Source organism: Acomys minous, assembly GCF_964271855.1.
Source record: "Acomys minous genome assembly, chromosome: 10".
Taxonomy (NCBI): Eukaryota; Metazoa; Chordata; class Mammalia; order Rodentia; family Muridae; genus Acomys; species Acomys minous.
Genome location: NC_140491.1, coordinates 74,769,371 through 74,792,207, shown reverse-complemented (window position 1 = coordinate 74,792,207; position 22,837 = coordinate 74,769,371). Strand labels below are relative to the sequence as shown.

Genomic DNA, 22,837 nt, shown 5'->3' with positions numbered 1-22,837 from the left:
AATCCTCGGATTAACAGTGGAAGAGAGGACCAATTTCCACTGCCCTCCACATATATCCTGGCTAACACTCCCCTCCCCAGCACACACATCTACATACACACACACACACACACACACACACACACACACCCATACACATATAAAAATACATAAATATAATGAAAAAAGGGAAAAGAAAAAGGAAAGAAAGGGAAATAAATAAGCAAAAATATTGTTTTAGGTTAAATTTAAAATTTTTTAATTTGAGAAGGCCTAGAGAGATGGCTCAGAGGTTGAGAGCACTAACTGCTCCTCCAGAGGTCTTTGGTTTAATTCCCAGCAACCACATGGTGGCTCACAACTATCTATAATGTGATCTGATGCCCTCTTCTGGCATGTTGGTGTACATTTAAATAGAGCGCTGCTCATACATATCCTTTTAAAAAATGAAAGAATTTAAGAAAATTCAAGAATAAAATGTAAGCTGGGTGCAGTGCACATCTTTGAACCCAGCACTCAAGAGAGGCATTGCTGTAACTTTGAGGCCATCCTGGTCTATAAAGAGAGTCCAGGACAGCCAAAGATACACAGAGAAACCCTGTCTCAAAAAACAAACAAAAGAATATAATGTAGGAAATTCAATATTTATTAAAATTATTTATTTTCATAAGTAAGTAAGACTTCCTAATAACAAGATATGTACGTAAAACGTCTCAATCACCAGGCCAGACCAGGTGTGGTAGTGAGCACCATTAATCTCAGCACTTGAGAGCCAAGGCAAGAGGATCTCTGTTAGTTTGAGGTAAGCCTGTTCTACATAGCAAGTTCCAGGACAGCCAGGGCTACACAAAGTCCATGTCCTAAACAAAAGATATCAGTATCGCCTGGGGACTGAAGGGGTGCTCAGCGGTTAACAGGACTTGCTGATCTTTTGGGGGAACCACATATAATTCTCAGCACCCACACTGAAGCAAAATTAACTATAACTCCATTTTCAAGAGATTTGATACTCTTCTGAACTCTGTTGACATCAGGCACGAATATGTTACACAAGCATATATGTAGGCAAAACATCCATACATGTAATGTAAGAATAAATAAGTCTTAAAAAACAAACAAACAAAACCAAAACCACTGCACCACCTTTAGGAGTTTCTTCATTCACAACTTGAAAATGTGGAGATTTAGGATTCCAGCTTCCAGTAATAACATATGACTTTCCATCTGAACTTTTGCCCATAGACTCCTAAAGAAAAGAAAAGAAGTAAACCTTAATGCCAACATGGGCTCATCCTCATCTTGAGGCTTTAATAAAACTGGAGTTCAAAACACATAATTTTGATAAGGATTGTACTGATTTTTAAGGGTTTATAGTATATTTGATATACAATACAGAAGTTTCCAAAATATATATTAAAAGCATCAGGAATCTAAAGTACAGCAAAATTTTTTAAATTTCAAGTCATCCAGAACAATTGCTTATGGTCTCTTCCACATTCCATACTGCTGGAGAGGGTTATGGTAGGAAAGACGGGATCCCAATGTCTCAAAACCAATGAAGATGGAGTGATTTGAAATTGATTTGTCCTGTATCAGAATAACCAGGGGTTGCAAACAAGTTTTACTAACTGCAAACCACCTGACTAATGACTAAGTCGGCTGGGTTCACTTGAAAAGGCTAACTGACCAAATTATATCCCAAATTAACCAATCATTTCCTGTAATAGCCTCAACTTTGAAGGTGTTTACAAAGCACGAGTGTACTGACATTAATGGTACCTGTTCTGATTCAAGGAACAAATTATGCCCAAAAGGCATAAAACCATACTATGGTTGCCTCTGCAACCAACTATTTTAAAGTTTCCTCAGGACGCCAGCACACTCATTCCAGAGGAAAAGAATTCAGTGGGTTGTCTGCCTTCCTTCCAAGGTCATCACTGCAGGTACAGTAATTACTCACACTTGCAATTGCTTGGCCTTCTCTGGGATGAAACAGCAAACCATTAATGAAATCTGAATGGCCCTCTAAAACCTTATATTCATTTTTATCTTGATGATCTGAAATAAATAAACCTAATTTTCATATTAGCAGCTGAAGTACAAAATTTGATTAGTGGAGGAAATGATTCAAGTCTAGTAGTTTCTGGATTCCTATGCTATTAATAATGACTCTAAGATGAAATAATTTATAGTGTTTAGTACTTAATTCTTTCCATATCATTTCTTCCTCCTGAGATATACAATGTCAATAATGAAACAAGTACAGCCACTACATTCAGTTAGATTTACTGACTCTCCAGTATTGAAGGCATCATCTACTACTACATGCACAATCCACAGTGCAGGCAGCTTTTCTTGTGGCATCTTGCTTTTTATTGTATGCTGAAACTCAAAAGACAATAAAATAGTCTTCTACTGAACAGTGTTGTAAAACAAAGAGGCACTGATGTAGCCCTGAGTAAAGCTTCTCAACTATCACAAATTTGTTTAAAGATAGAGATGCATGTGAGTGCTTACAGTTAAGATTAAAGATACATCAATTAATTGTATAACTGTTCCTAAAGTTATGTGTAAGGTAAATGTATATAAATCACATCAAATGGAAAAAATATTGGTGAAATTTACCTCACAAAATCCTATGTTGAATTCTTCTGTCAACAGAATGATCACCACATAAGTTTTAGTTTGCAAATAACTATTTTCATATACTAGCAATAATCTTAATAACTCCCACTACTTGCATTAATTTTTTATTTGATTTTTTTTTTAATAAGGTTTTACTGTGCGACCAGCTCAGACTCCAAGGGCTGGAATTAGAGGTATATGCCACCATGTACAATTATTCCTACTTGTAAATAAAGGACACAGCAGTTTGATTTTCACATCAACCCTACCTCATGAATAAACAAAAATTATTATAGTCACTATACAGGTCAAGACACCAAGGCTGAGCCACTCATTCAAAGTCATACTTGTAAATCCCATGTGAAGAATAAGGAAATCCCCTTATCTTTATGCATTGCTTTGCAGACTACATGAACACTTTTATATAAACATGTTCTGAGTGCAATGTGATAAAGTAAACTGATATACTAAAACAGAAATAGTTATTACCTTCTAATAAAAACCAACTACAACCAAAAGAACCCACAACAACAACAAAAATCTCACCAAATCCAACAAGTGCATATCACTATTTCGGACATCTTTTCCTGGGCTAAGGAGAAGACCAAAGCACCTGTGGGGGGAAAAAGAACTAGCATAAACTTGTGTTAAAATTAATAACATACAGGTATATTTTAAGTTATCTCACTTAACTATTTACTTATGGATGGCAAAAGGGCATTATAAAATATCAATATTGTCACAATCATCATATTTACCTGAGCTCAGCATATTTTATCTTTTATTATCACATATTGGAGACTAGCAGTATTAACTGAAGATTTGTAAGAGTCATTTCAGGGTAATGAAAACACTCATTACAATAAGCACAATTATCAAGAGGTCAAAATACTTTGCAAATACATTATTTAATAGCATATGACTATTCTACTAGACATGTAAAAACCAAAACTCATATTTAAGCTAATATAAAGAGAAATGTTTACCTTTCAATAGCAAGTTCTTTGTTAGCTGTTTGCTGCACACATATGACAATCTTCTTATCGATCCCTTGGCGAAGTTTAAAGCATTGCCTGTCCTTGTCTTTCGGAACAGCACTGTAAGGCCAATACACTTCATTAATGTTGCAAAAATTTTTCTTGTCAGATATGATTAACAATTATTTTAAAGAGCTTACATTTCTGATCCTTTTCACTGGTTTACAAATAGCAAAAAAAAAAAAAAAGGAGAAGAACTGAATATAAATGACAGGTTGAAAAATATGTGACCAATTTAGTGCCTAGCCATGTCAAGTTACTGTCCTTAGGTAGTGAAAGCCTTGTGTTGTTATTATTCACATTGTTGTTATTAAAATGAGTAGCTAATAAACCCCAGCTTAAAAAATATTAAAATATTCTTTAAAAGACACTGAACCAAAATAATCATCTAATCTCTCACATACTCTCTAGCTCTAAATGCACTATCTTCAAAGCTAACAGTGCCACAGGTAAGCAGCACTGTGCAGCAAGTCTTGGCGCTTTACAACATCAAGTTAATGGGAACAGAACTGTTGGTAGATTAGAATACCTGAGTAGCTAAAACTGTTAGGTAAGTCCTTGAAGTGCATGTGCATTTGTGTTACTTGCCAATCTAATATTCTATTAACACTTTCACTATAAAGCTAAGAGTCCTGGCAAAGGAGTTTAGAAATGACAAACATGTTCAAAGAAAAAATTTGCACTCCAAACTGCTAAGTACTTCTGGCAAACAGGTCTCTATTTTCAACTGTCCTTATGTGCCTTAGGCCAAGGCTAGCTAAGCACAAGTAAACATAACCCATCTTAGCACTAATAGGCTGAGTTAAGATGCAGCTCAGCTGTAGAGTGCTTGCCTACTATACCCTGGGTTCAGTCTTTGGTGCCACAGAACATAACTCAGTACAAAGTCATCTCTGATTCCATAAACCTAAAAGGACTGTTGTACTATGAGGAGCAGAATGGAAAGTATAATCAGTGGGAATTCACTTTATTGCACATCAGGGGCCCATTTGTATTTCTTGTGCTGTAACTATGTTGCCTAAATGAGGAACTTTACATTTAGTCCTCACTGTAATCCTTAAAGAGATATGATCAAGATCTAACCTTGGAGGCTGAGGCACAATTTTATCTGGCTGAGTTGCCTGGAAGGCTAAATGAGACAAATCAATCAAGCAGGCAAGCAAGGAACCAGCCAGACAATGAACCAGCCAACCAATTTGGTTTTTTTGAGACCAAGTTTCTCTGTGTAGCCTTAGCTGTCCTGGACTCACTTGGTAGACCAGGCTGGCCTTGAACTCACAGTGATGAGCCTGCCTCTGCCTCTGAAGTGCTGGGATTAAAGGTGTACAACACCACACCCAGCTCCAAGCAATTGTTTTTCAAAGTTTTTCAGGGGTAAAATTTTATGTGCTGCTTTTTAAAATTACTTCTTTTTTCTAGTAATGAAGTTGGCTACCAGACGGCATGACAAGTACAAAAAGACAGCAGTTTCAGACAAAACCAGTCAGCTATTGTGCTTTTCACTGACAAGCGATTATTAGAGATCACTCATAATTTGATTTTGTGTAGTTTTATGAGGAAGATTTGTACATGGAATTATTAATTGTGATCACTCATTTTATGAGATGAGCTATATGGGAAAAAAAGTCATCTTGCAACCATAACTTACCTTTAGACACAAAGGATCCCCATCTAGAAACTGCATTTTACAAGTAAAGTAGGCGGGAGAGGGTAAGGAACTTCAAAATGGCCACACAGTTACAAGTGGCAGCAATTAAACACAGAGTTTTATTTGTATTTCAGGGTTCTTCCTATTACTCAGAGATATTTTATTTAAAAACCAAACCAGCCAGGCATGGAAGCTCGCACCTGTATTTTCACCCCTGGGAGGCTGCGACTGGAGGGCTACTGTGAATTTGAGGCCAGCTTGAGCTGCCATTTTGAGGTTCGCTCTCCCCCCTTCCTTTTCAGGACAGGCTTCCCATTCTCAAAGGATAAATGAATGAATTAATAAAATAATGAGATGAACACCAAACTTGTTTTTAAATGTATATAAATGCTAGATTTGGGACAAAGCCCGTATTTTTCGTAATGTGTTTAGATAAACTTTAATGGTAATACCAGATGTCAGAAACCAAAAAAATCTTTAAATAAAAACCAGCCAACTGCATTAACAAAACAAAAAGCAAGACAAATTGTGCTGAATAGTTTTATGTCAACCTGACACAAACTAAAGTTAGCTGATGAAGGAGCCTCAATTAAGAAAATGCCTCCAAGGCTGGACAGATGGCTCAGAGGGTAAGGGCACTGGCTGCTCTTCCAGAGATCCTGAGTTCAAGTCCCCGAAACCACATGGTGGTTCAAAAGCATCTAAATTGAGATCAGGTGCCCTCTTTTGGCATGCAGGCAGAACACTGTGTACATGATAAATATATCTCAAAAAACAAACAAACAAACAAAAACAAAACAAGAAAAAAAAGAAAGAAAGAAAAAGCCTCCATACTAATCTGGCTGTAAGCAAACCTATAGGCCATTTTCTTAATTATTGATTTATGGGAAAGGGCACAAGCCATTGTGGTGGTACCATTCTTAGGCTTCTGGTTCTGGGCTCTATAAGAAAGCAGGCTGAGTAAGCAGGAGGAGCAAACCTCATGGCCTCTGCATCAGCTCTCCCCACCAGGTTCCTGCCCAGTTTGAGTTCCTGTTCTGACTTTCTTCAATGACAAACTGTTATGTGGAAAGGTAGCTGAATAAAGCATTTTCCCCAAGTTGCTTTGGTCACTACAGCCAATAGTAAATCCTAACTAAGACAAAATATAGCTACTTAATATTGGCCATAATTTTTATTAGCTGTCAGCCAGCCAATCTGACTAAATTAATACAGTAACAGATATTACATAAGATGATTTTTTAAAAATGCTTTGAACAGCCAGGCAGTGGTAGCGCATGCCTTTAATCCCAGCACTTGGGAGGCAGAGGCAGGCAGATTGCTGTCGACAAAGTGAGTCTAGGCAGCCAAGGTGAGCACAGAGAAACCCTGTCTCAGAAAAACAACAACAACAACAACACAAACGAACAAAACAAAAACCCAAAAACAAACAAACAAAAATGATTTGAACACTGACAGTACAGCCAGGCAACTGCAGAGACAATCTCTTGTGTATGGAAGCCTTTAATCCCAGCATATAAGAGGCGGAGGCAAGGAGATCTCTGTGAGTTAAAGGCAAGCCTATAAATGTTGAGTCCAGGACAGCCAGGGCATTAAGAAAAGCCCTGTCAAGAAAAACCAAAAAGAAAAGAAAAAAGAAAGAAAGAAAAAAAAGATACTGTTAATCTATCTTTTCTCCCTTTATCACTTTCATTGTCTTACCCCTGTAGAAGTAATCATTCCAAGTATGAAAGGTATCTAATCTGACCTAGTGTACCACAAATATTAATGTATTAAATAAATTCAACAAAATAAATAGTGTGAGATACTCTACCTAAAATACCCTTTACCATCATCTTCTTTTATTTCTAAAGACACAGAGAAGGTAAAGATGTCACTGTCAGGAGTCTGCGGTGCAGTTGTGGCTGAGAGTGGGGTCTGCTTGGCAGAGCGGCGGAAGGCGGTGGCAAAACTGTAAAGTATCCGGCTTACCTATAAGCAGACATGGCAGGAAACTGGCTGTTATCATTAAGACAGAAAACACGTTCCCGCCAGTGACTTACAAAAGCATTTACTGCACAATATCCTTTACATGAAACAAGAAAATCAACTTCTGGGGATACAGCTCAGAATATTTTTTTGTGGGGGTGGGGTGGGGTGAGCGAGGGCGTACATAAGGGATCACTCCCGAATGCTGGGTGTGCTCTGCATCTTGATCTGGGCAGTGGGAAGTGGGAGAAACTCATCAGGCTGCCACTGAGGAGGTCTGTACTTTACAAAACTCTTTAGGTGTAAGGAGATGATACAACAGGCGAAGGCACTTTCCCTGCAAGCCTGCTGGCTGGAGTGGGATCCCTGATACTCCGTACGGGTGGAAGGAGAGGACAAATGCCAAAGTTGTCAACAGCTTCCATGCCCCAACCCCTGCATCATGCACACAAATATGCAAGCACAATAACTATATTAAAAGTAGACAGTACTTTATTAAGGTTAAATGTTTATTTACTTGAGAGAAGGTAATCACTTGTCTTTCCCTTATAAATTTTTTTTTCAGTTAACTGCCTAATTTGTTAGGTTTCTAAAACAAAATCATCAAAGAAGCATTTAAAAAGAAAGTTAAAAATATCAGAAATCTAACAAAAAACACTTCCCGAATGCTAGAACCTATGTAAATACACTTTTGATAACAAGCAAGGCTCTAAGAAGTTTAGGACACACTCCTAATAAAACATCTTGAAAATGTGCCAGTTAGGATAAGAAAGTGGACCTAATCAAACCAACAGATCACCAACAGGCCTCTTGCAGCAATGCATGTGCAACTGCATGAGTGTGCTACTAGTGCAGGTGAGCATGCACAGGTGTGCGCACTGGTGTGTGTGCACATGGAGGTCAGAGGTTATAGTTGGCTGTCTTTACCTATTAGCTTCTATGTTTGAGACAGGGTCTCTCACTGAACCTGGAACTCTGTTTAGGCTAGAATGGCTGCCATTGCGCCCAGGAGCCACCTATGCTTGCCTAGTTTTCTTTTTCTTTTTGCTTTTGTTTTTTTTTTGTTTGTTTGTTTGTTTTTTTGAGACAGGGTTTCTCTGTGTAGCCTTGGCTGTCCTCGAACTCACAGCGATCCACCTGCCTCTGCCTCTCGAGTGCTGGGATTACAGGCGGGCACCACTGCGCCTGGCGCTTGCCTAGCTTTTTAATGTGGGTGTCGGGAATGCGATTTAGGTCTCAGCATTTTACCACTGGCTCACTTCCCTGTCCTGTGGCCCTTGCAGCAACAGAGACAGTGGCAAAATCTCATTCGCAGTTCTTTCCTGAAGACTTACAGCTTCTTGTATTTCACAGCGAAAGACGTGTATCCTGAAGAGCTCTGCATTATAGTGACTTTCAGTGAATGCAAAACAGTCGCTCTCGGGGGTTCCATCATGCCCTCTGACACAAAACAGGATTTTGTAGATAGGGTAGTTTGCTATTTCAGTGTTGGTTTGAGGATCTAAAAGTCTAATCAGAGAAAAAAGGAAGAGATTAATTATAAGCAATTTTCTATTAGGACTCGAGAGATCTGTCCAGAAAGACAATCATGCAAGCCATTTTTAGTATGCTAGCCATCCTAATGTTGTGATACAGAAGTCACACATGGATGTTGAAGGTATCGATCACATAACTCCATGGTACTAAATCTAGACAGCTATATGTTTGGGAGAGGCATGCTGAAAAGTATTAAGACCAGAAAATATGATTCTTTTTCTTTTGGTTTGGTTTGGTTTTTTCAAAACAGGGTTTCTCTGTGTAGCCCTGGCTGTCATGAAATTCACTCTGAAGACCAGGCTGGTCTCGAACTCAGAGATCTGCCTGCCTCTGCCTCCCAACTGTAGGTATTAAAGGCATGTGCCACCACTGCCCAGTAGCAAATGTAATTCTTATAACATGCAACTAAATAGAGGCAAGATCAATGCATAAATTAAGACTACCAAAAGAGACTGGCCCCTTCCTATCTGATTATCTTCTTAAAAGAAATGTTCTATTTGTAAAAGTAAAAAAAAAATTACAGTGAACGACTAAGCACAAAAACTGATGTTCAAAAAAACTAATGTTCAAAAACCAACACATAAAATCCTAAAGGATACTAGTCAATTCAAATCAAAAGGACACCACTCAACCAAATCTATTCACTCTATAAATAAGCATGTGATAGCGACAATATTCAAGACTCTGTTCAGGGCACTAAAAACAGAATTATCAAAGGTCAAGAAAGAGACTTTGTAATTTCCATACTGTAGAGCAAAGCCACAGATGGGGAAATGTTCTGAGAGCCCCATTCAAAGTGGAAGAATCCCAAAGGCACTTTAACCCAGGCTAAAGACACTTCTAAGAAAATCTCTGAGAATGTGGGGCAAGACATACATGTTTTCTCATTTTCTTACAGAAGGGAAATGTTTTAGAGCAAAGTATAATTTCAGTTGTTAGAATAAACATTCTCTTTAAAATATCCATTAAAAGTAATTAGGATTGAAACTAGAATTTGAGATTCTGAAATTGATACCCAAAGACAAATTATATGTTCAGATTATCTATATAACTTCCTCCTTTCTACATATAGCTGCTACACTGCTACTATAAAAATCCAACATATTTCTTGTAAGTGTATTAGAAATTTATCCTAAGCGAATAAAGATTATCCACTTATAAATAAAGCACTCAAGTACTTATACAGTAACTGATACTATTATAACATAGTACTTTTTTCATTAAAAGAAAAACCCAGGCCGGGCGTGCTGGCCGACACCTTTAATCCCAGCACTCAGGAGGCAGAGGCAGGCAGATTGCTGTGAGTTGAAGGCCTCCTGGTCTACAAAGTGAGTCTAGGGCAGCCAAGACTACACAGAGAAACCCTGTCTCAAAAAACAAACAAACAAACAAAAAGAAAGAAAGAAAAACCCTTTAAAATATCTAACATTAGAAATGGTTACTATTATGTTTATATACTATTTTAAGCATACCTACTGATATGGCAAAAGGTTCACAACATAAAACTAAATGAAGTATAATATACATCACGTGTAACTCCAGTGCCAGCAAACAATGACTGATATAATCATATATACATGTATGTACAGATTCATAAACACATAAACAGACATACCCATTACCACTCTATGACTTTAGTATGAACTATCTTCTCAGACTCATGCACTGAAAGTTGTTAGTACTACTTTAGGAGGTGGTAGATCATTTGGACAGCAGGACAAAGCTAGAGAAACCTGGTCACTGGGACATGCTCATCTTTTCTCTGCTATTTTTTTGTTTCTTTCTACTTAATGGTTCCCATGAGGAAAGAAGTTGTCCTCTACCAAGACCTTTTGCTGTGACACACTGCCTCACCAGGCCTAGAGACACTGAGCAGCTAGCTGACCTTAGGTTGAAACCTTTGAAACCACTTGCCAAAATGAGTATTTTGTCTTTTTAATTATTTCTCCAGGGTTCTATTACAGCAAGACAAAGGTGAACACACACACACACACACACACACACACACACACACACACACACACAAAGAGTTTAGTTTTGTGTATGTGAGTACATGTGGAGTTAAGACAACCTCGGTGCTGTTCCTCAGGAGACATCTATACCGTGTGTGCACCCAAGCCTAAGTGCAAGTGAGCAAGTGCAAGAGTGAGATTGGGGCGGGGGGGGGGGGGGGGGGGGAGGAGTGAGGTTGGGGGGAGAGGGAGGGAGGGAGGGAGGGAGGGAGGGAGGGAGAGAGGGAGGGATAAGACTGACTGGCTAGGAACTTGCCAAACAGGCTAAGCTGGCTGGTCATTGAGTCCTATGGATCCACCTGTCTCTGCCTCTACAGCACTGGGATTATAAGCAAGAGCTGCAATACTTTGATTTCATATCCCTGTGATAACACAGTTATTTCCTCAGTCTTATAAAGAGTATTGATGCACCAAGATTTTAACTGTGTTTATCAATAGGAAAGTAAAATTAGAAGTTTTTAGTTCATGTCATTTTTCTGAAATAAATACATCTTTCTGCAATTATTTAGCAAATCTGTATTTAACTGGCTGATAACAATCATCTGGCTTAGTTATCTTTATTTCTTTGAATTAGTATAAGCAACACTCATTTTTCAGAATTCTCTGATTTCATTTCTCATTTTAAAAAAGGGGGAAGTGTTCACAGTTATAATGTTTCAATTACCCCTCAAGCCATTTATATCTCTAATATTCTATCCAGGATTGGGATGTGGTGCATGTAAAAATGAGCATTCATTTGTCGTGAGGGCTGCAATTCAAGAAGGTAGGAGTACGGCACCTACTAGTGCTTCCTTGTGCAGTAGCACTTCACAGGCCAACCTTACCTCACAGTTCCTTCTGATACATTCGGCACGGAGAGGGTTACATCCAGAGAATTCTGACACTGACTTCTCAAGATGGACATCATCCTCAAGGCTTCCACTTCACTCCGAGGAGCATTTACTGAGGCACAGCCTAAATAAGTTAGTTTACTGAAAACCACACTATCCTCATCAGCCACTGGTGTAAAAGGACTTGACACTTCAGAATCTGAAAGAAACAAAAAAAATAGGCATATGTGTCTCCTTTTAAATAGCATTGATACAAACAGAAAAAAAAAACCTAAAAGACACAGTTAGGTTCAAAAATCAAGTACTAATTAAGACAGTATGCCATATTCCAGGATATAAAAAATGTCCACGACAGCTAAGCAACTTACATTAGAACTGTAATACCAAGATTTTATGTATTGATGTTAATTCCAAATCCAAAATGTGACCTGAGTTTCAGATCTAACTCCTGAATCCATCTCCTAATTTGTTTTGATTTTATAATTTACACTAAAGCAAATATACATATAGTATCCAGTTACCCTGAACGCTCATGCCTTCTGGTTGCAGCTACAAACGCTTCCGGTCCCCAGCCAGCTCCTGCATCATCTCCTTTAACACCCGCTTCCATTTATCACGCTGCTCCTGCAGATGAGCTTTCCTGACTGCCCTAGCCTTTCTGCCCTGTGCTTCTCTCCCATTCCCAACTTGCTCTCTGATAGGTTATGCAGGCCTGAGACAAACATACATTTTCTAACAGCTTTTAATAGCTTTTCTTAAGGAAATGTGTTTGCTTCCAAAAGTTAAAAGAAATACGAACTACAGCTATCAAATGTCTTCTTGCCTGAAAAACTGGTTGTTTCTAATTTTCTGAGACAAGGTTTTATACTAAAGGCTGGCTTTGAACACATCCCAAATTTCCTGAAAGACTTTTTAAGCCATCTGAAGACAGACTTCCTTCTCAGTATCCTGTAGCAACTGGTTTTTGTTTGTTTGTTTTTTGTTTGTTTAATTCTTTGGTTGTCATAAAAATACAGGTAAAGGAAAAGTCAAACTGGCATATGTATCTGAAAACTTCTCAGATCTAGAATTTGGAGCTTTCAGAGAACTTATAATCATTTCCATGCTGTTCTTAAATCTGATACAGGACAGAAGACACTCGAGTATTAAAAACAATAACCTTCAGTTACACAAGCAATGCAATAATCCTGACCTCCTTGTCCAGGTTTCACTGGCAGGCTCATCTCTGGTTTCTGAAGCCCTACTAGAGACACGGGGTTAATGGTGGACGAAGCTGAGAGCTGATTAGAAAGAGGCCCATCTCCTTCACCATCCAGTTGTGACCTTTCCCCTGGCGGGTCGTCCATGGGAGGATCCATCAGCACATCTGCTAGCTCTTTCTGCAGCTGCTGCTCACTTCCATTCCCTACAATCTAAGGGTCACAAATACATGCCGTCAGCAAAACGAAGACCAGCACTAACTAAAGTGGGTCCATGTTCTAATGCAAAGTATCAACATTTCTTTTATTATAAAGATATTATCTGAATTTTTTCAAATGGATGACCTGGAACAAATAAAGGCTATAGCTGTTCTCATCTTTCAGTTTTTGATAAAAAGGTACACAGTGAATCCAAAACGAATACTCAGAAATAGGTAACCTAACAATATCAACATTTCTATTTAATAGTTTTCTTTTCTTTTTTGAGACAGAGTTTCTCTGTGTAGCCTTGGCTGTCTTGGACTCACTTTGTAGACCAGGTTGGCCTTGAACTCACAGTGATCTACCTGACTCTGCTCCCTGAGTGCTGAGATTACAGGTATATAGCCCTGCACTCAGCTTTTAATAGCTTCTCTTAAGGAAATGTGTTTGCTCCCAAAAGTTAAAAGAAATATGAACTACAGTAATTTCACATATATTTTATGACTCCTTGTAGAAGAATGTTAATTCAGAACACGGTGTTCTGGCAAGAGATCACATCCAAAGATCTTCTAGATCTGTGTGACCAGCTGAAATACAAACATGCCTTTAATCCAGGAGACAAAGGCAAACAGATCTGAGTTTGAGGCCAGCCTGGTACAGAGCAAGTATCAGGAAAAGAAAAGCTTAGGTCCAGGCATGGTGGTACATGCCTTTAATCCCAAACAAAGGTAAAGTTAGTTTGTAGAAGGAAGCACCCATGTTTGAAAATGATGTCTAATTGAGCGGCAGAAAAGGTGACGAATCAGATTTGACAGAATAGATTATGCCCAACTCTTATAAGAAGAGAGGAAAGGGAAGCTACTTAACAGGTAGTTTTACATAGAGAGGAGGCAGTTTTTACCAGGACAGTAGTATAGAGATAGGTTGCAGAGAGAGAAAACTCAGACAAAGACAGGAATGGGCCAGAAAATGAGAAGCCAGAAGATTAGAACAGATTGATGAGTTAGTTTGAGGCCAAGCAGAGCAATTCTGGGCTGAGAGAGAAGTCAGATTAAATGAGTCAGCTGGGAGAAGAGTTTGAGCCAGAACAGCTGACTTGTACCAGCCAGCCCAAAGCTCAAAAAGAACAAGCGGCCAGGTATGGTGGCACATGCCTGTAATCCCAGCGCTTGGGAGGCAGAGGCAGGCAGACTGCTGTGAGTTTTAAGCCAGCCTGGTCTAGAAAGTGAGTCCAGGACAGCCAAGGCTTCACAAAGGAACCCTGTCTTGAAAAACAAACAAACAACCCTCCCCCAAAAGAAACAAAAAACAAGTAAGGGTGAACTTAGTAAGCAGTTAAGTCTCAAAGGCTAAAAACATTCTAGGCCTAGGTAAGATTACTGTCCAGAGGCTAGAAGATTCCAGGATTAGGACTAGGATACCAGACAGAGACAGTAATCCTACAAGAAAACAGAAAACTGCCAAATTTTCTGTAAATTAATATAATTACAAATTTTTTAAAAAGAGAGACAACAATTGAAACAGGCAAAATGATACTTTTACAACTCCTCTTATAAATAAATCTCCTTTATTTTGGGGAAGATTTATTTGATATGAATAGGCCTTTAAAGTACTGAGACTTGTGAGTAAAGCTGACAACATAAGTCAGTCCTGAGAAATAAAAGCACTGTATTCCAATGATGACTTAGATGACTTATCTTATTTTTTATGATTTGTTGTTGTTGTTTACTAAGTTAAACCCCAGGCTTTAATAGTTTATCATGCCGGGTGTGGTGGCACACGCCTTTAATCTCAGCACTCGGAGATCGCTGTGAGTTTGAGGCCAGTCTGGTCTACAAAGCGAGTCCAGGATAGCCAAGGCTACACAGAAAAACCCTGTCTTGAAAGACAAAAAAAAAAGTTTATCATTAGCTGGGTGTGGTGGCACATGCCTGTAATCCAGAACTCTTTAGCTGGGTGTGGTGGCACATGCCTGTAATCCCAGCACTCTGGGAGGCAGAGGCAGACAGATCTCTGTTAGTTTGAGACCAGCCTGGTCTACAAACCAAGTTCAGGACAGCCAAGAAACCCTGTTTCCAAAGAGGGTAGGGGGGTGGGGGGGAGGAGGAGTTTATCATTAGATTAGTTCCTCATGAAAGGAAGTGAACAATTTAAAAAATTAAGTTAAAACTGCTCAATGTTCCAAACAAACAAACAAACAAACAAACAAACCATACAGGCAACAAGACCACGTATTGTTACTGTTTCTGTTTACTACTACTATTAAGGGCTAGAGAGATGGCTCAGCAGTTAACACTGGCTATTCATCCAAAGATCCTGAGTTCAATTCCCAGCAACCACACAGTGACACACAACTATCTATACTGAAAACTGATGCCCTCTTCTGTCTGATTGGTTATAACCAATCTTAAAAAAGAAAAAAGAAAGAAATATAGTAGCGAGCATTCTGAAGACTAAAAGCCACCAAACATTTATGCTTATTATACTTTTTAGTTCTGGAATTTTCAGCTAGCTTTTGAAAAATAACCGATCTCCTTATGGTTGGTTTTCCATGAATGCCTGTCTGGTGCCCGTGGGGGCCAGAGGTCCGCAGAGTGCCTGGAATTAAAGCTACAGACACTGTGAGCCACCACGTAGGTGCTGAGAGCCTGACCTGGGACCCTGACGATCAGCACGTGCTCTAACTGCTAATCCATCGCTCTAGCCTCTTTACTGATACTGTCTATAGTATTTGATGTCACTGTCACCCATACATCTGTTCTGTAGCATAATATTGTATAATTTGCTGGACATAGCAAAAAAGACTACTTTGAAACATTTCATATAATTATATTTTTGTAGATGTTGTTTTCCAAAGACAAGGTTTGTTAGGGTAGCTCTGGCTGTCCTGGAAATGCTGAATGTTAAATTCAATGGTCATTGACCAGAAATTTCTGTTGCCTGCTTTTTCCTCCTCAGTGTACAGAAAATATTCTGTATGTCTTAACAATTTGTATGTGTGTGTGTGTGTGTGTGTGTGTGTCTGTGTGTGTGTGTGTGTCTGTGTGTGTGTGTGTGTGTGTGTGTGTGTGTAAGGGAAACTAGACACTGTAAACCCTGATGATCCCACTTCAGGACTTCTTACTGTTTACAATTGTTGACAATGAAGACGCTAAGAGCTGTTTTATTACTTGCAACTCCCTACAGGCAAAACTGAGTCACTGCTCTAGAACTAGGAATGGGGACAATGACTTTCCTGAACTCCCCTGCCTTCTTTTGATCTTATTCTTTTCCTATGGTATGTTTTGATCACATTCTTTGATACCATTCCCATTTCCTCCCAAGCCATCTTCTTGATTATGCCAGTCTGTAGACAGATAACATTACTGTTTCAGTCAGGTAGGAGGAAGAGGAGATGGGGATGCTTAAAGTATGAGATTCTTACCACAGTTTTCATGATTAACACTTTTCATTTGCTGCATTTCTTTTCAAAGATCTCTAGAGACTTTAAATGCTATTTTTTATTTTTGTCTTAATGATGGTCACCAGTGCTTCTGGGAGTAGGTCATGCTGTTATGCTGAAAGTTGCTCTCAGCAAGTTAGCTTTTTAAAATGTAAATTAGATCATGTTCCCATTCAAAACTTTCAAAAATTCTCCTCACGTTTAGAACAAAGTTCAATTTTGCTACTAAGCTCCAACAGAACTGAGCATGTAGCGGCCCCACCCGCCCTCAGATCACACTGCTCCACTTTGTTCTGCTCAGTCGGCTGAGCCTCTGCCCTCTCTCTCAATGTCCACATGTGGTGCTGCCTTTGGAAAATTTCCCCAGTTTCTCCACGGCTTTTCCCATTTCATTTAGGGCTCACTTCAAATGTCTATTTCTCTCTTATCTGTACATCTGTCTATCCATCTATCCCCACCCCACTCCCTTTTTTAAACAGGGTTTTTCTGTATAACAGCCCTGGATGTCTGGAACTTGCTTTGTAGACCAGGGGGCCTTGAACTCACAGAGATCCACCTGCTCTGTTTCCCAGTGCTGGGAAAAGGAGAACAATTCTAAACTTAAAAATGCTTATAGCGTAAGTTTTGACAGAGATTTTAAAAATTTAAAAGGCTGGGTTCGGTAGTGCATGCCTTTAATGCCGGCACTCAAAAGGGAGGGAGAGAGGTAGGTAGATCTCTGTGAGTTTAAGTCTAGCCAGGTTCACATAGAGAAACCCTGTCTCAAAAAACCAAAACAAACAAACAAACGAACAAGAAAAAAGAAAAAAAAATTTAAAAGAAGCTAATCAAAACAAAAATCCTTAAAGAATAACTCATCAACCATATATAAAACTCTTCAACACCATTGAAAAATGTATCTATTAATTCTATGTTCGTCCCCATTTATTCTTTTTTTTTTTTACTTCCTTTTTAACTAACTCCAAGTTGCATATAGAGTTTAAGAAGGCACATTTAGGCTGTACAGCTTTACCTTGAGTCCTGTCTTCTCATCATCACTTCCGTTATTTGTAGATGGTGTCTCATCTCCTTGCCTGGAAACCAAGACAAAATCTTCACTATTAAGAGTAGACACTGAGTCTGAGGAGACACTGATTTTTCCAACAGAAGCCTTGTCATCCATAACTCAAGAATGAGGTGCAACTCATGAATGGTTAAATATTTTTTAAATGCCTGAAAAACAAAAACCATAGAGATTCATATAAGATGTCTATCAGGTATTTAGTTATATTCTATTTTTAAAAAGATATAAGATATTGATATATATTTTTTTACGCTTGTAAAATATTTCCCAGTATACATGCTATTTGTAATTTAGGCTTTTCATTCTTATGAGGGATTCTGTGCTATGAAGGTCAAGATATTTCAGATTCCAAATAAATAAAACACTCCCTTGACAATAACCCCACCTACATACAAGGCTGCCTTTGGCACATAATATAGCTCAGGTCTCAGCTTCCAAAAGCAAGAGGAACTAAACAGCACTCTGGCTTTTAACTTGTAATGCTTTACTCATAAGTGAAGCTAAAACACTTGATTATTTAACCAATTAACTATGTTTCCCTAGCATCATCAATACTAAAATTTAAAATACTAGGATGGTTATAGCAAACACAATTTCACATTAATACACAAGAGAGATAAATTCAAGGCAAGGAAAGCAGAAACTCTACAACTGGGAAATATATTCCACTAAAAACTGAATCTTCCCCCACTTTAAATTTCTTAGAACGCAAAACAATATAAATATTATACAACAGAACAGCTATGGCTCTATGCTCATCATATCAACATAGCTAAATGTTCAATCTCTTCAACTCAAGTGTTGGCTTACACTTTGAACTTTATCATTTATGTGTGTATGTGTATTTTCCCTGAATGTATGAATTTACACATGTGTGCAGTACCTAATGAGGTCAGGAGAGGGCTTCAGATTCCCTGGAGCTGGAGTTAATGCTGGTTGTAAGGCACCATGTGGGTGTTAGGCAGTGAACCTCTGAGAGAGCAGTAAGTGCTCATAGCCACTGAGACATTGCTCCAGCCCCTGTGCTTTGAATTTTTAATTGAACATATACTGACTGAGCATACGTCATTTGCCAAATACTATTCTCTAAGACTCAACTAAAACACCTATCCTCAAGAATTGCACCATTCCTAAGTATTAAACAGAAAGGAAAACAAGAAATCACAAATAATATTAAGCATAAGGAAATAGCAACCCTTGGGAAATTCATTTAACCAGCTAATGTCACAAATAAAGACAGATTGTATTCTGGACTTTCTGTTGCCTTTTATTTATTCTTATCATGCCTACAGATTATGGAGTCAGAACTGGGTGGTGGTTCACGCCTTTTAATCCCAGCACTCTAGAGGCAGAGGCAGGCTGATCTCTCTGAGTACAAGGCCAACCTGGTCTGCAATGTGTGTTTTAGGACAGCCAAGGTTACATAGAGAAACCCTGTCTGGAAAAAAACAAAAACAAAAAGGGAAAATAAACACATAAAATGGACGAGACCAACTATAAATACAATGGAGAAGGGCACAGTGGTGCTCACTGAGGCAGGAGGACTGCTGCATGTTTGAGGACAGTCTTGGGGATAACGACCTAGGTTCTCTTCCTAGAATGCACCTGGTGGCTCATAACCATCTGTAACTCCAGTTCCAGGGGACCCTGGGTATTCTGGCCTCTATGGGTACCAGGCACAGATGTGGTGCACACATATAATACATGCATGTAAAATACTCATAAACAGGCTGGAGAGATAGCTCAGCAGTTAAGAGCACTGTCTGCTCTTCCAAAGGTTCTGAGTTCAATTCCCAGCAACCACACAGTGGCTCACAACCATCTATAATGTGATCTGATGCAGACAGAGCACTGTATACATAATAAGTGAGTCTTTAAAAAATACTCATAAACACAAAATATTTAAAAATAAAAAAAATTCAATGAATACACAGTACAAATTGATAAATACCCAGCACTCAGGAGACAGAGGCAGGCAGATCTCTTGAGTTTAAGGTCAGCCTGGTCTATAGTATAAGTTCTAGGACAGCCAGAGCTATACAGAAAAATTTTGTCTCCAAAAAAAAAAAAAAAAGAACTTTAAAATGGTCTTCTGAAAAGCCAAAAGAAAAATGTTTTCATTTGCCCAGTGAATGGATACACATTCAACATCTGGCAAAGATAATGTTAGTAGTAATGTTAGCAGAGAGGCAAATTTATACAGGCTAATAAATGCTGGTTTAGGGTACCAAACTAAGAGACGTGTTGGGATAAGCATTAATTTAGACCTTCGCTGAGGATTCAGCATGCAGTAACCATCCTACAGGGGTTTCCTGGCTTCTGCACATGATCCAGCCCTTCTAATTCCAGGAGTCTTCTCAGTCTACTTGACCATTTCCACTTGAGTCAAAGAAACTGCTTCCCTTGCTTATGTTCCCACTGCAGGCAAGATTTGATTTTTTTTCCTTTTAATAACAGTATGTTACCTTTTTAATGTTATGGTGAATGTGTCCTAATTTAATCTTCATGGTGCTATTTTACAGATAACAAAATTAATCGTGAATGAGATGGTGTGACTTGATCAAAGTACTGTAACTGACAGAAATCAAGACAAAACTGCACTGTTATCTGTGGGTCCCAAAGCAGAGCTCTATTAAGGAAATAAAGCCTGTTTAATGTCTAACGTCCCAGTGCTGAGAAGCGTCTTTTAGAGCTTGTATTTTACGTTAGTTTCTCATGCTGAATCAATCTTTCATCTGTTTTAAACTGAAGTTTAAAGTGCAACAACAGCAGAAGGCCTGGAAAAACTGGCCAAAATATGACTGGAGTCTAACAACTTTTACTAATACTCTGGTCAGAAAGAATTGAGAGGCTTGAAGTCTCATCTGTTTTCTTTGAGGAGGTAATAAGAAAACAGACTTTATAAGATAATTTACTGTGTTGTCTGTTTTTATTTATGCTTTTTTTTGTTTTGTTTTGTTTTAGTTGTTCAAGACTGGGTTTCTCTGTGTAACAGAGCCCTAGCTGTCCTGGACTCACTTTGTAGACCAGGCTGGCTTCAAACTTAACAGAAATCCACCTGCCTCGGCCTCCCAAGGGCTGAGACTAAAGGCGTGTGTGCCACCACACCAGCCCCCTTCCCTTGTTTTTTTAAAACTTCAACTGACTGAGTCACTTAGCAGGAATGAGATTTATCAAAACACTCCACAGTAACTAAGCCTTCTCTCTAGTCTCCATGGATAAAAGGTAAGAGTCCTCCCCAGCTTCCATCATGAAGAGGCACCACCAAAATTGATATATATTTCGGCTAACATTCTAGAGACTTAGAGCCTTTGTCTTAAGACACTAAGGACTGATGTAGTTTCGTCTTAAAATTCTATTTTTATCAGTTACCACAAAAAGCCATTTACTCTTCATTCTTCACCCTGCAGTCTCTAATGCTAATTTCCATAGAAAATAAAGTACAAACTCCCTTGTGAAAATAGTTGTCTCCATCCATTTCAACGAGACTCCATGGCATCTCTTCATCTAATACATTTTATTCCTTTGTTTGTAAATACCACATAAACTAAAACGCAAGCTCCTTTTTTTGTGATTCATAAATGGCTGTTATCTTTAGTTCCTAGAGCAATGTCTGATAGTAGATGTTCAAATGCTTATTAAAGAAGTACATTTAAAAAAAAAAAGACATCAGATAAAGACGGAAAAAGACAAGGATGCCCAGTAAGAAGGTAATACCATTTAAATTTTATTTGGGGAGATATAGGAGGGACAGAGACAGGCCTTATTATATAACCCAGGCTTGTCTCAAACCTATGACCTCTTGAATATTGTTCTTATTTGTGACAGTGAAGCACGCAATTTGAACTTAAGAAAAAACCAATTCAGAATACTAAACCTAGGGCTAGGGTTGGGGTTATAGCTTAGTGGAACATCACATGTACAGCATGTGAGAGGTGCAGAGTTTGATCCCCCAGCACCAAAACAAACAATAAAAAACTTTACTGCATAACAGTTATACTATGCACTAGTACACTGGTTATACTAGTCCTTAATTGTTCAGCCCAGTTAAACAGTTTCTGTAAGAGAAAATGGTACAATATCTACTTCACAGAGCTACTGTGAATGATGAAGGGATTTATGTGGATATAGACATACAAAATACTTAATGTACACAGAATGTTATATGCATTCAAATAGTAAAGCCTTTAAAATTTTAAAAACTTAGATATTAGCTAATTTAAGCAATCCAATTTAGGAAGTATATTACTAAGGCAAAGTACATAGATTTCCTAACTGCACATTATAATTTACTTTAGTCTAAACAATATAAAGGAAAACACCGAAGAGAAAAATCTTCTTTTTGTACAGCACAACAGAGTAAAATGTATCCTACATACAGAGAAAGAATGTCAGTACATGGCAGGAGGAGACAGTAGAGGATTCTGTGCTGCTAAGGCTGGCCTCTGCCTCATTCTGCAGCTGAGAACTATGGCCTCCTCCCATTAAGGGTGGGTTCACCACACCTGGTTTATGAGGTGTTGAGCCCAGCTTGTATGCATGCCACACAAACGCATTTTGAACTGAGCCACAGCCCCAGGCCTCCATCTCTGTTAGATACACATGAACACCTTGGCTTTGGTAGACACTAAAAATAATGGTTTCCTTCTTTCACAACAGTGATGAGCTTCAAATATGTTACCCAGAATCCCATATTGGTAAGCAGAACTCTGGGATATTTCTTTTCCTACACATCTTAATAAAATCAGGCCAGGCATGGCCATGCATGCCTTTAATAAGTAGTTGGATCTCTATGCATTCAAAGTCAATTTGGTCTATATAGTGAGCTCTAGGCCAGTAGGCAAGGCTACATAGTGAGACTACTTCAAAACGAAACAGAAAAACTAAAAAGAAAATAAATAAAAGATAAAGTCACCTGAGGTGAAAGGTAATTTCCTTCACTTATGCAGTCTTCTGCATACTCAAAATCTAATGATGTTCTATATTTCATATCATCTTACTTTTCATTAGTTTTATTCTACTAACACATAAAAGACCACTAGAGATTTTGATTGAAATAAAGTCTCAGCCAGGCCAGGTATTCCAGCACGTAGAAGGCTGAGGCAGGGTTATTGAAGGTTCAAATTTAGTAGGAATGTAGGACTCTCTCTTACAAAAGTGGGGGAAAAAAAAAAAGAAAGAAAAAAGAAAAAGGGAAGGAGGGAGGGAGAGATGGAGGGAAGGAAGAAAGGAAGGAAGGCAGATATTTAGCACTCAGAGGTTGAAACAGGAAGACTGCCAAGTTCAAAGGCAGCCTG

The 22,837-nt window shown here is 38.6% G+C and overlaps 1 protein-coding gene across 9 annotated transcripts in view; it reads right to left on the bottom strand.

Annotated features, from left to right (window-relative positions):
* The window catches only part of RABGAP1 (RAB GTPase activating protein 1), a 138,260-nt gene that overhangs the window by 95,094 nt on the left and 20,329 nt on the right, over positions 1-22,837 (bottom strand). For 7 of the 9 annotated variants that reach the window (XM_084798458.1, XM_084798459.1, XM_084798460.1 and 4 more), the window contains 8 exons: positions 17,490-17,689; positions 12,828-13,047; positions 11,630-11,834; positions 8,592-8,766; positions 7,103-7,260; positions 3,591-3,701; positions 3,151-3,217; positions 1,123-1,225 (listed from right to left, as the gene is read on the bottom strand). In XM_084798458.1, the coding sequence (XP_084654584.1) occupies positions 1,123-1,225; positions 3,151-3,217; positions 3,591-3,701; positions 7,103-7,260; positions 8,592-8,766; positions 11,630-11,834; positions 12,828-13,047; positions 17,490-17,639 (1,189 nt within the window). In that variant the 5' untranslated portion in view covers positions 17,640-17,689. The remainder of the gene's footprint in view (positions 1-1,122; positions 1,226-3,150; positions 3,218-3,590; positions 3,702-7,102; positions 7,261-8,591; positions 8,767-11,629; positions 11,835-12,827; positions 13,048-17,489; positions 17,690-22,837) is intronic. The other 2 variants (XM_084798465.1, XM_084798466.1) reach the window with 1 other exon arrangement.